This window comes from Pangasianodon hypophthalmus, chromosome 3, assembly GCF_027358585.1.
Source record: "Pangasianodon hypophthalmus isolate fPanHyp1 chromosome 3, fPanHyp1.pri, whole genome shotgun sequence".
Classification (NCBI taxonomy): domain Eukaryota; kingdom Metazoa; phylum Chordata; class Actinopteri; order Siluriformes; family Pangasiidae; genus Pangasianodon; species Pangasianodon hypophthalmus.
In genome coordinates this window covers 9,495,178-9,508,995 of record NC_069712.1, presented here as the reverse complement: position 1 = coordinate 9,508,995, position 13,818 = coordinate 9,495,178, and the positions used below count along the sequence as shown (strand labels likewise).

At 37.5% G+C, this 13,818-nt stretch overlaps 1 protein-coding gene across 5 annotated transcripts in view; it reads right to left on the bottom strand.

The window, feature by feature from the left end:
- Positions 1 to 13,818, bottom strand: part of phactr2 (phosphatase and actin regulator 2) — a 58,675-nt gene that overhangs the window by 7,710 nt on the left and 37,147 nt on the right. For 4 of the 5 annotated variants that reach the window (XM_026938999.3, XM_026939024.3, XM_053232716.1 and 1 more), the window contains exons 2-8: positions 11,255 to 11,422; positions 10,640 to 10,714; positions 9,448 to 9,588; positions 6,772 to 7,026; positions 3,078 to 3,534; positions 1,514 to 1,677; positions 181 to 337 (exon numbers count right to left, since the gene is read on the bottom strand). In XM_026938999.3, the coding sequence (XP_026794800.1) occupies positions 181 to 337; positions 1,514 to 1,677; positions 3,078 to 3,534; positions 6,772 to 7,026; positions 9,448 to 9,588; positions 10,640 to 10,714; positions 11,255 to 11,422 (1,417 nt within the window). The remainder of the gene's footprint in view (positions 1 to 180; positions 338 to 1,513; positions 1,678 to 3,077; positions 3,535 to 6,771; positions 7,027 to 9,447; positions 9,589 to 10,639; positions 10,715 to 11,254; positions 11,423 to 13,818) is intronic. The other variant, XM_026939032.3, reaches the window with a different exon arrangement.

The window sequence follows — 13,818 nt, the reverse complement described above, 5'->3', positions numbered from 1 at the left end:
CCATACTCCTCAGTTCTGAGTTACAGGAATGTTTAACAAACTGCTGTTTCAGGTAATTCAGCAATTTTTGATGGAGGCTTTCAAAATGTAGTGTGCTTTCCATCTTTAGCTGGAGTGTGTAGATGTTTGACAGTTTGGTACACTAAAAACAGTGTTCTGCAGGTGCTTGGTCAAAGTCACCTCACTAGTTTACAGCCTATCTGCTGCCGCAGTTCCTGTCTCTCCGTCTCTGACGTCCTCGGAAGGATATTCTTCTCTTCCAGCTCTTTCTTGCTGGGCCTGTTGCCGAGTTTGATGGCAAGCGTGTCTCTGCGGCGGATTTTACTGGCAAGGGAGCCTACGGAAACAAATATTCGCTCTAATCTCTCTCAGGCACTTGGGTTCTGCCACCGTTAAAAATGCCATAAAATGAGGGTGGGGTAAAATTAGAAAGGGAGAAAGAGCAAAAAGAGAGTGAGGGATAGAGAGAAGTAGGAAGAACAGGAGTGACTAGTAAAAGATATATTGCTAGAGATAGGTTATACAGTAATAAACAGCAAACACAATAATAAAAAACACAGTACATTATTTCCCCGCCTGACAGACCTGGTGGATTAACATGCAAAACTCAGGTCTTGGCAATGTAACTGAATGTAATTCCTTGTTGGAATAAGTAACAGGACATGCCAAAGGGCTTAAGCCAACAAAATAAACCTTCTGAAGATGCTTCCAGGGTCTGACAGTGACATTTCCTGAGTCTCATATTGTTAGCAAGCAAATGTTTTGGTATAGAAAAGATATAATAATACAAAAAAAAAAACCTGTATATTGTTATCAGAGTTTCTCCATCACACCACATGAATAATTAGGCGATACAAGCAGATAATTGATTTATAATTGACAAGAAAATGTCATGACCATATAATATTGATATTGTGATAAATTACAATGAACATTTCTGTGTATGGTGAATATAACAGTGATCGATTCACAGTAGTCACTGAATTGAAATTAAAATATATTTATGTACCAAATGTTTAGTTTCTCCCTATTTTCTATGTTCAGTTGTTTTTTTTTAAGATATTAAATATCACTTTTTTACAGGATTTTAAAATTTCAGATCTTTGAATATGGCAGTACTGTTTATGGCAGTACTGTTTTGCAGTTTAACACCTAAGTATGATAAAAAAAAGTGTTTAGTTATCATTATATAAATATATCCACAAAATGCATTAGTATAAGGAAAAAGGCCAGACATTTCCTGTGCAAATGTAAGTTACGTTCAATTCTGCTGATTCATTACTGATATCAGAAACATTCACTTGGTCAAAGTAGCCAAATGAAAAAAGTATTCACCTTGATACTCAAAACATGTCAGGATCACTTTTTTGAAAAGTAGAAAATATCCTTAGGGGGTTTGGCTTCAACAAAACAGTTTCCCTTATTCTAACTTTTTCACTTTCATTGCATATATAGACTATCACCATATTCAGACAATTAATTCTGTAATACTACACCACAAGAGAAAACATACTGGAGGTGTACTCATCGTCTTCATCCTCCTCTTCCTCATCTTTATAGAGTATGGGCCCGTCTGAGTCCGAGTCACTAGCTGCCGTCTCTCTAACGGCATTAGGGATAACTGTTACTTCTGGACTTTCCACATTGACACCCTGCTGTTTCCTACTTCCGTCAGTTCTGTAAATGAAAAAAACAAAAGAGTCACTCTAATTCAACACATCCTCTAGACCACAATTATATCCGTAACCAGAAAAAAAAAAAACTTTGAGTCAACCATGTGCTTACAATCCTTCTAATTTCACAATTCACAATATGTATACGTAATGTCATTCCACAATTAGTGTTCAACGACTCCCTCGGGCAGCTGTTTCGGGGAGCAGATGACAGAAAAATGTACCATGTTCATTATGTTCCACAGGCATGTAAGCTGTTTTATTTCAAATATTGTTTTTCCCTGAGTTACACCATAGGAAATCAGGTCACAGATGTTGGTCAGATGGTAATGTGGGCGATGCCACAAGAACCTACTCACACGGCCAAGCTGATATGTAAGGAATAAAACACTTGTGGGTATGCTGTTACATGTAAATAACTCACAACGGGGTGGTGTGATGCGACCCCCACTCAAAGTGAAGTAACTGTTACCACCCAGAAGTTGATTATTTTCCTATAACTGCACATCCTGAAGCATTTTCTTCCTCTTATACCTCAGCAATTTTCCAAAGACTACATATTTTTTAAATTAATTACAGAATGACACACCATAATTTTTTTTTTATCATTTCACAGTTACATTTAATGTTGTGGAACAACCGTGAGACAAGTTACTTCCTGTTATCGCTTACATCATAACAGATATAAACAACTGTTTCCTCACCACCTTTTTCTTCCCTCTCTCTTGATGGTAATAAGACAAAAAAAAAAACATGTTGTCATGCTGTCAACTTGTCATGTTACAGTGAAACTGGAAAGAGTAAAGCCCTGAAGACTCTCCAGCATCAGAAGATGTACTGACTGTTACAAAGCACTGACACTGGGGAATTCCTTCTATAAATAAAAACAAATAAACATCTCCTTACAGAACGCTTCACCATATAAACTATTATACTACGCTTTTCTTTGTTAAATAACAACACTGTTTTATTCTGGTTATTATTAGTCTTAGATTACGCGGAGTGTCTGCGACACACGTCCCTGCGAATGAGCTGTTACTATAGAAATAAGAACATATTAGAATGAGTGCATTAGTAGAAACCTAGGATCTGAATTACAGTGGGAACTACAGTCAGACCTGCTGTTCTAAAAAACACCTTATGGTCAATTAGATTTGAGAATTAAACAATGCTGTGGTATAAGCAGTGATAAAATGACAATCAACCTTCGGCAGTACAAGATTAACATAAAAACAAAAAGAAAAAAAAGAAACAGCTGTGAAAGTATACAGAAATAAACAGAATTGTGCACATACTGTATTTATATGAGCCGGTGTGCCGTAATACCTAGGAGTGAAATTATAATGGTGTGCTTATGCACTTATCAAACAGGAACCACTGAGTAAAGAGTTATATTGTACTCACTCTTGTTCACCATCTGCTCCATTCCTCATGTCCTCGGTTATTTTCTCTGTGCTCTGATTGTCTCCTGGTGTGTCTGAGGAAAGTGCATTTTCTGTAAATGCCGTCTCTTCTGTAGCTTTGTTTACATGCTGCTGACTTCTCTCCGGCGCCGACAATTCATACCGTTTCTTAGCACCTTCACCAACCTGAGACGTCTCCTTAACGGACTTCCCATCAGCACCGGAAGCCAGGCGGCTATGTCTTTGGTCTTTAGTGGAAGAGTTGCCCTCAGCTGGGTTTTCAGACCCAGCCAAGGCTTTGGAACGGGGCTGAGGTGATCTGGCTTTCTTTCCAGTCTTACTCTCTGCTGGAGTCAGTTCAGAGGTGCCATCTTTAGCGTTCTTCACACTGGTTGTTGAAGAGGCCTGAGAGGAACTCTTAGATGAGCCAGCAGTTTTCTTAGGAGTGGCAGATTTAGCTGTCAGGAAATGGCACTGAGTGAGAACAAAGCTTTGTTCCTGAGAATTTCTGAAACTAACAAAGTCCTATGTAATAAAAATACTGACAGTAGCAGTGACGATAGAAATGAATGAAAAAAGGAACATATCACAACAAGAGCTATTTCTAGGTTAATTGAAATTTGTGTAACACAATAACCAAGAATTTACACCGGACATGGGACATAAGCAATCTTCTGTCCAAACCACACCACTCAGGAATTTTTAAAGCCCTACATGTATGAACAGAGCAACAATACCACACACGCTTTTATGAAGAATTGTAAAAACTATTTACAGAAATTTAAATTGAATATGGGGGATGATGTTTTTCCAGCTGCAGAGGTGCTAACAAGAAAATCCTAGGAATAAAAATTTACAACAAAAACCCTAGTGTATAGGGTTTTTTTTGGTGGACAGAATGGCTCATTTTTTCAGACGTGCACCAAGCGTCGGCAAGGAAACGGCAAAAGGAGGCAAAAGTCCAGCGTGACCACGAAATAGCAGCACTGAACAAAGACCACAGCCCTGCCTTATTGATTTCCATTGGCTTATAAGATCGAATTTTGTCAATTCAGACGTCAAAGTTCACCTAGATGAAGTCGGCATGAAGCGGAAGTAACCGCTACCAGATGCAAATAAGTAATTTTTCACATTCCACGTCCTTTGCCCTTCAGACAATCGCCTTTTTCACAGGGTGAATTTTATTTGCGTTTGGTCTGACTGCTGCGTTAGCTGAAAAAGCAGAAAAACGTAGTTTTCGGGTTTGTTCTGTAGCAAGGGGGCCAAAAATTCTAAATGCTAATGATAAACTATTGATGTTGGCACCTGTGCAGCTGTAATTACAACACAGTTCATTTAAAATGAACTATTAATTCTATTAACTATTATTACTAATAACTGAATTATTATCATACAGTTTGCTTTAAATTTAGTTCACAATGTAATTTAAATTTAGTTAAATTTCCAACTAACTTTCTAGGTTCCTATTAAAATGATAATTTACACTGTTCACACCTCACTCCTGGGTGATACTGAAAAACATGACACAAAAAAAGACAAAAAAAAAGAGAACAGGATGAACTGGGTTGTGTTTTGATGGATATGTGTTGTGTCTCATGGAGCTGGTATTGACTGGAAAGTGAATTGAAAAGACTCGTCTCATAGTCTAGCTCTCGTTGCTATATTTAGTGTAATAACATTGATTTTTTTTTTTCACCTGTCTGGCAAGAGTGCCATAAATAATACTTCTTGGAAAAAACAATGCATAAATAATTTGATCACATCAAATAGATTCTCTCTAAGATTTCAGAAATCGCCATGAAACTAATGTTTATCAGAGACTCTAGTCCAAGTAGATTCTGACCTGCACAAATGTAAATTTACAGGAACGAACACAAAGCTAAACATTAAAAGCCTGAAAGGAAATCCATCCCACAATGTCATATTCATAAAGATAAGAAAATTCCTAAACAATAACTGAAAGATGTTGATGATATCACACACTACCAGCTCTATACAGCAGCACAGACCACACAGACATTCCTGTTTCTCTGTACACAGAATGCATGCAACCAACATGCGTTAAACAAACAACATGCAAAACAAGGCAACTCTGTGATTCTCTGACTGCACACTTCCTGTCAGATAGAGAAGGGACAGAAATGCAAACATCAAGCTTCTCATGCACTCACACCAGCACCGCAAGAACCACTCATAAGAGTTACCATATCTGCTCTTTAATAAACCCTCAAACAATATACATACACACATTAATGCACACAAATGTGACCAAGCAGGAAGCAACAAAGTGAAAACGGAGAAGTTGTGTCACGTGATGTAGCATTCTCAGCACCTATTTCCTTAATTCCATTTTTAGCACTGTTGACATAACCCAACCAAATACACAACTATAATTTTTTGTTTGTTAAAGTACCTCTGAATTCAGATGATTATAATGATATAGATTAGTGTCAAAGTAAAATTTGTATACAGTGCAAAAGTCACAATTGTGAAAAGAATGATTTCTTTGTGAAAAGAATGATTTCTACATTTGAACTAACTAAACTTTTATTCATAATGATGACGTGCTAATACATTAGAGGAGCATGTGGTAGCTAGAAACAAAAGAACCGTGCATGCTAAGCTAGCTCACTAGCTAACTTACCTAATGTTATTGATGGACAAAACGTTTCTTATCGCTATAGTAGATATTGACAGGTTTGGCTACTATTAAATAAAACACCGAGAACATGAAAATGAAAATCACTCTTTATATTCAAATCTCACTTGTATTTATGTGTGATAAGATGTCACAAGGAAAATGTTAGAAGACTGTTCTGGTAACTTAAAATGATGTTACAATTACAACATTAAAAGAACATCCATCAAGCTAAATATTTGGTCCCATGTTGAGTTTTCATATTATAAATATGAAATATATGAAATAAATATGAAATAAAAGAGCATCCTTTGTATGGCACACTGGACCCTACAAACTGCACCTAACTACTTTTGAGGATGTTCTGAAGAGGTCATTTTGTTAGCTTGTATTTGAAAGTTTTTGCCATGGTGGGGAAAATGACAATCGAGACTCAAACAGTGAAATCTGAAATTTGGAAAAACTAACACGTGAGCTAGTGAACTAGCTGAATCAGCAGGATGACACACCAGTGTTTCCTAATTTCAACATCATTTATATTCATCCATCCTGGCATTTTAACATTAAAATAAACCTGTGATTTGAATTACAGCTGCCACTACTATTTATATTTTTAATTTAATATATTCTATCTTGTCTGCTGTTTACATATTTCATACTTATATATAGCATGTTTATTCTGCACCATGGTCACTTGCACTTTAGTATTGTTTTACCCTTGTTATAGTCTTAAATTTTTGTATTTTTGTATTCTTCATTTCTGTATCCCCCTTGACTTTATATCTTTGATTCTGTGTTTGCACCTGACATCAAGACAAATTCCTAGTACTGTAGAGTGTCCTTTACTGTACCTGGCAATAAATTGTTTCTGATTCTGATTGCTCTTGTAGAAAATTAATCAACACCCTCTGACCTCAGATTTGAGAATTCAACAGAGCTGTAGTACAAAAGGGAATAGTAAGTTGTCAGGGATTACGGTCAGTAACAAACAGGGCTCCTCCATGCACTGCACATGCAAGCACGATGCTCCGTCACCACTTCAAGCCCGGATACTCACCGTTCCCACGAGCTGTGGTTCGTGTATTTTGTTTGGGTGGAGGAGCAGAAGCCTGTTTACTCGTGCCCTTCTGCACCTTTTTAACCCCTGTCTTGGCATCCTTCCTCACCCCTGTGCCTGTCGCCCCGCCCGAGGCCTTGCTGGATGCGGCCTGTTGTTTTTTAGCAGTGGGTCTCTGAGCTCCTGATGCACTGGCCTGTGGGCTGCATGTGTTTTCTTTCTTTTTTACAGGAGCAGAGACGGGACCAGAGCACTCTGGCGTGTCAGAAATGAAAATGAAATGAAAAGCGGCAGAGCCCCAGACAGACAGACAGACAGACAGACAGACAGGCAGGCAGGCATACAGATGGACACAGAACTTTGGGAAAACCAGTAGTTTTATCCAATTACGACTCTCAAATTCTGAGTCAGTACAGATAGAAGTAAAGCATGGTACGCTTTATACAATTAGCCAAAGTGGATAAAACCAAATGACGTTTTAAATCTCAAGAGGGAAAGAAGTCATTTTTCATTAGCATGGCACTTTCCTGTAAATTCAGTTCCGAGAACTATTAAAAGTTGATCAGAAGTTATCTGTCTGTGCAAAGTGTTTAAGACAAGACAAGCCAGAAGAAATACAGCTGAAATGTGCAAAATGCTGAACACCCGTCTTTCTCTGCATAAAAAAGACAAGCTCACAGTTCACTCACCATGACGGCAGTGGATCGCTAATAGCAGTAACATTCTCACTACTTTAACTAAAGGAAAAAGCAATGGTTCAGATGGCACATGAGAGATTTTCTAAATCCAGACAATCCCGTTGGAAAAGAAAGAGAGGGAAAGGTCTCAAATCTGGACACACTGAACAGAAAATAGGCTTGATGTATCTTTCAGCTGTTACTGTAGCAGTGCCAGGCAAACGTACTCTGCTCGGGCCACACTGCTCGATCAGAACACGACTAACTCTACCAAAACCGGTGAACAAAATGCTCAATGTTGCATGTTTCTCATTTAACGAGTGCATGAGAAACCTACATATTCACCCACTACTGCAGAATGTTAATCAGATACAGTTGAGTGCAAAAGTTTTATTCCTCTAATTATTTCTGCTGAAATTTTTAACATGCTCCACTATTGTACTTTTTTCTACAAGAAAAAATAAATTAGAAGTTAAAAATGAAATGTGGGTGAATCTGGCAGCAAGACAAGGATAAGGATAATAGATCAAAAAGAACCAAAAGAAAGATTTTGCTGACCCTTTTGGGTTGTCAGTGTGCAACCACTGACACACTTACAACAAATATATCAGGAAGAACTGGAAGAATATTACAACTGAGAGGATCTCAAAGCTGCTCAGAGGATACAACAGAGTTTGGAGACAGTTATTAAGGCAAATTCTTATTATTAAGTAGAAGTAGTCCAATAGTGTATATTATTATCTCAATATATGATGATGAAGAAACATCTAACACATCTAATAAGAACTAACACACAAAATGCCAGTATAAACAGTTAGTATAAATTTCACTTGTCTTTTATTCATTTTGTCTGAAGGGTATGTAAACTTTTGCACTCAACTGTTCATTATGCAACAACGATTTCTGCTGTAACATGTACAAAGACCACCTGCCTCAACATGCTGTACAATGATAAAAAGCCCAAAAAGTGCAATGCCAGCAGGTAGAGCCTCTCCATTTCATATTTCAAAGTAATGCTTATTAATAATTTGTGTCTAAATAAGCTACAATCAACAAGTATGTTTACCATTTCTGTAGATTTCTGCCCAGATCTACAGATTTCTCTAGGGTTCTGAAACTACAGGGTGTTCCAAAAGTCTCCATGTATATTTTTCTCAGATAGCCTTTAAGAATGACAAAAGAAGAATGTATTGAAATCACAGCTGGATCAGGAAGCTGTTGCAAGGTGGCAGTGAACATGTAATTACATTTATAGCATTTGGCAAACACCCTTATCCAGGGCGACTTACAACTATCTCATTTATACAACTGAGCAGTTGAGGGTTAAGGGCTTTGCTCAAGGGCCCAGCAGAAGCAGCTTGGTGAAGCTGGGATTTGAACTCGTGACCTTCTAATCAGAAGTCCAACATCTTAACCACTGAGCTACCACTTCCCAATTACATGCAGAACACCAGATTTTTAACATGAGTTCATCATGAGTGGGAGAGACGACTGTGTGCCTTTACAAAGAAATGGCATGTAGAGGATGCACTGTAAATACAGTTCCATTTTGCTAAAAAGTGTTATTTCACCTATGTATGGAGACTTTTGGGACACCCTGTATTGGACCCCTTTAACTTTATAAATGTATTTCAACAACATTATTTAAGCATCATTACATCAGTACAGTTTTTTTTTTTTTCTGAACTTTCCACCAACTGATCCAAGTTGACATTATTTCTAGGCCCTGTTTTGAGTTATTGAAGTCTGGACTAAACCCACTGAAATAGGCTAATAACTATAAGAACAAATTAAAAATGTAAAAAACATGGACCCTGGCTATGCTTCACACACCCCTGGCAGTCCCTGGATCCCACATTGAGAACCACTGCAGTAGATGACTAGGTAGGATAGCAAACGCACACACACATACAGATACACACACACAGAGAGACCAAAAAGGCAAGGGCAAACTTACACATACACAAATGCACACACATACAGTCTAAAAATATGTCACCTTCTGTGTCATCAGCCTCTGGCGTAATCACAGTCTTCTCCTCAGCGGGAGTTTCTGGGGACTCAATGTCCACTTTGACCTCTTCTGTAACTCCACTGGGAACTGCATGTCCATTTAGAGTCTCTGTGCTCACTGCATCCTCTGAGAAAAAACAAACAACACAGGCATTTAGCTATGCAATAAATCATTAACCTAATCGTTAATAAAATCTGTCTATATCCTTAACAAACTAAATAGAGAAAGCATTTATTAAACACACTTAACCAACAAACTAAACAAATGAAGCATTTATTAAACACACTTAATTAACAAACTAAATAAATGAAGCATTTATTAAACACACTTAACTAACAAACTAAATAAAGATTAGATTAGATCAGATTCATCTTTACTGTCATTGTGCAGAGTACAAGTACAGATCCAATAAAATGCAGTAGAAAGGAAGTGTTTATTGTACACAAACAAAATAAACTAACAAACTAAATAAAGGAGGCGTTTATTAAACATACTTAACTAACAAACTAAATAAAGGAAGCGTTTATTACACATTTATCTAACAAACTAAATAAATGAAGTGATTATTAAACACAAACTAAATAAATAAACAAAGGAAGCATTTATTAAACACAAACTAAATAAACTAACAAACTAAAGGAAGTGTTTATTAAACACACTTAACTAACAAACTAAATAAAGGATGTGTTTATTAAACAGACTTAACTAAATAAACTAACAAACTAAATAAAGGCTGCATTTATTAAACAGACTTAACTAACATGCTAAACAAAGGAAGCATTTATTAAACACACACTAAAGAAACTAACAAGCTAAATAAAGAGAGTGTTTAAACAGACTTAACTAAATAAACTAACAAACTAAATAAAGGAAGCGTTTATTAAACTCAGTCAAAATCACTCGGTTTACGTAGCACCTAGCATACTTTTGCTTTTATTTTGCTTATTGTTTGCCAGGTGCTGCATATTCAGTCCAACAAGGATCTTTGATGGTTTCGTTTGTAGTTTCTGTCACACACAAATGAGTTTGTTCCCTTTTCACTGCTCTACACAGAAATGAGAAATGTTCACTGGATGACTTCCAACACAGGGAACACATGCATACAATCATTCAACAACTTTAACACATCAATTACAAATATCACACGTATGAATGTTTTATTGAGTGAAAATACAACCTTGGTCTGCAATAAGAACCCCCTTCCTGATTAGTTCCTCACGGGTTTGTCTGGTGGAAATTTTCCTCTCTAAAACTAGAAGGGCAGATGGGAGAGAAATGTTAATTATAGCACAAAAGCTGTACTTGTAAGGCTCTGGCACATGGCTCATTTTAATTCAAGTCAATAGACTATGATTTGTGTGTACTGTAAATCTCACACACAAAAAAAATGTAATCCATTTTTACTTAGTAATTGTTTTGATCTTCCACCTTTTCGATTCAAAACTTTATTTTTTCTGTAAATACTGAATTGTGCACTTTGTGCAAAACCTCAGCAAAACTAAACACTGTGATTAAATATTATGTATTGTGACGTATCAGGGTATATTTTTGCACTCTTCGGCATGGTTTTTTTTTTTTTAAGCAGAAATGTTTGGTAGTGTTGACATTTTCAGTGAAAAATGCATTAACCTATGAGAGAGATGAAGACAGAATTGCGACACATCAAAAAAAATTCATATCCTTTATATAAATGGGGTAATGCTAAAGTTATTTATCTTATCTAAAGAAAGAAAGAAAGAAATACAAAACATCATCTTTGCACAGACAATGAGGACAAGTAGGCATAGTCTACCTTTGGAGAGATCCTGGAACTTATCGCTGGTTCTTTTCTTCCGCCACTTCCAGGGTTTGAAGATTTTGCCTAGAGACGACAGTTTCCCCTTCCCTTTCAGCTGAGAGGACTGCGAACCTCCGACTACCACATCACAGTTGGCCAGAGAAGCTTTTTCCAGTCCCTCCACTGCGAAAAAACCACATCCACGGCTAATGAATAGATGAAATGAATGGGGGCAAACATCTAACATTCAGTACAGTGACCTTTTTTTATGACTGTGAATGTGAATGAATGTAACTCACAGGAGAAGCAAATGTCCCAGCAAATGTCAAAAAAAATAATCACTAATCAGACAAGCAAATGAACAGCTGTACATGAAGTATAGCAACCACCAGCATGTTCATCATTTCATACACTAAAAAGTCCTGTTTGAAGCAAAACTAAGTATGCCTACATAATGACAATAGACAGCAACAAACAGTGGTGTAAATGTCAATTGTTCCGGATCTGAACCCCATGTTGCATGCCACCATGATGCATTAGCAATTTTTTTGGCAAATCTGAAGCATCCAGCGATAACTAGCCAGGCAGGAGAGGAAATAATTAGGGTTTTCCTTATAACTCAACAGGATAACCCTCCATGTAATGCACTACTCAGACCAAACCCAGCCAAAACAATAGCCTTTACAATCAACTGAGAAATGATTACATTAACAGATATTCCTCTTTAAATAGTAAGCATATTACCAAAGGTTCTTGTAATTCCCAAAGTACCACATTAGTATTAACTCTTTTTTATGTGAGCCCAGAGAGCTCGAATAAGCGTAATATCACAAACACAGCGAGGAAGAAGAAGCAGATTGGTGTAGAGGGTAGTGTTGCCACCTCACAGCTCCAGGGTCCCTGCTTTGATCCTGAGCTCAGGTTACCATCTGTGTGCATTCTGTGCGTGTTCTCCCTGTGCCCACATGGGATTTCTCCGGGTTCTCGGGTTCCTCTCACCTCCATAAACTATGCTAAATGGTCCCTAGGTGTGAATGTGTAAGATGGACTGCCGCCAGGGTGTATCCCTGCCTCGCGCTCAGTGTTCCATGGATAGCCTCCGGATCATTCATGACACTGACCAGGATAAAGTGGTTATAAAGATGAATGAATAGTCAACAGATGGTGACATCCACTTCCATTTTCTGATGTGCGCCTTTTCCTCCCATTATCTCTGCTAATCCTCATTTTCTAAAAAGATCTGTTAAGTGAAGTATTAAAATAAAAATGTAAGCAAATGATTCACTAGCCTTATGAGCTAGAAAGTCTTTTGTTGTACAAAACTTTTGTGTGCTGTCTCAGTATAAGAATTATGATGATCATATTGATCAGGGAACCTTTAAAAGGCTATTTATCAATGACAAAGACCCAGAATAATCTTAAACATCCCTTCTGAAGCAGAGTAATGTCTAGACTTGGCAAGGCACGTTTGGGGGGAAAAACACCTTACTGGGACAATCCACAATTTTTTAAACATGTAAAAAGGTTCCAGAAGAATACATCCGTCCTGAGAGGACGAAGCAGAAATTTTCATAAAGGTATTAAATCTGGTCATTTTGTCACTACATATGAATAAAGCATCTGGATATCTGCTTGTTTAAACCTCATCCTATATGGCTTCTTTCACTCTATAATGTTGAAGCTGACTACAGTAAAATTCTACATCAACCCCCACCTCCTCTTCACAATCAGGAGTGCACTATTACCAACACATCTGTGAGAAGCCTAGTCCTTTACATTGCACTGACAGAGTTCATTAGTGAGCATGTGTTATAGGAACATGCCAGGCACTACCACAACTATGACCTTCTCAGCACAAACTTCGAAATATCAGCATGATCATGGACTCACTGGCCCATGAGTTCACTAGTGTCAAGTGTCTAGTAGCAGTAAGTCAAGCCAAATGGACTTTAAAACGAGTCCTTTTTGCTTGATTTAGTACAAGACGACCGTAATCCTTCACAGACATCATGTCTACCAGCAGTTTCCGTCAGAAAGGATGATCATTAATAGCATCTGTTAAAGATCTCTGGAGGTATCTCTCAGAAGGTCAGGCTGGGGCACAGCTGGACTATTATAGCCTATAAGCTGAAACAAGTATCTCCATTCGTATGCAAGTAAATTCACACTCACATTACTAAATACTTCACAACTTTAGTTAACATCCTTCCTCTCACATGACATAATTCTGTCAACAGTTCCTCATCATAAATCACTGCATGCAAAAACTAATGATGGATGCTTAAAATTCAAATAAAACCAAGGATGAGCATGACAAGGCTGTGGGATCTCAGCTGAAGTATTTTACAGTGTCTTTCATATCAGCGCTCTCATGGCAACCTGTTTCTTATTAGATTAGTCATACTATTGGCTTGCATCACTGACTAAATATAGAGGGACAGAGTGAGAGAGGCTGTTGGAAGAGGCGAGATGTGGGTGTTGATTTCTTTTGGTTAAGTGTCATTTGAACACAAATCTAATGATACAGCTTGGCTGTCACAAATATAACATAATTTCTCCTTCCATAAGCAGTGACAGTT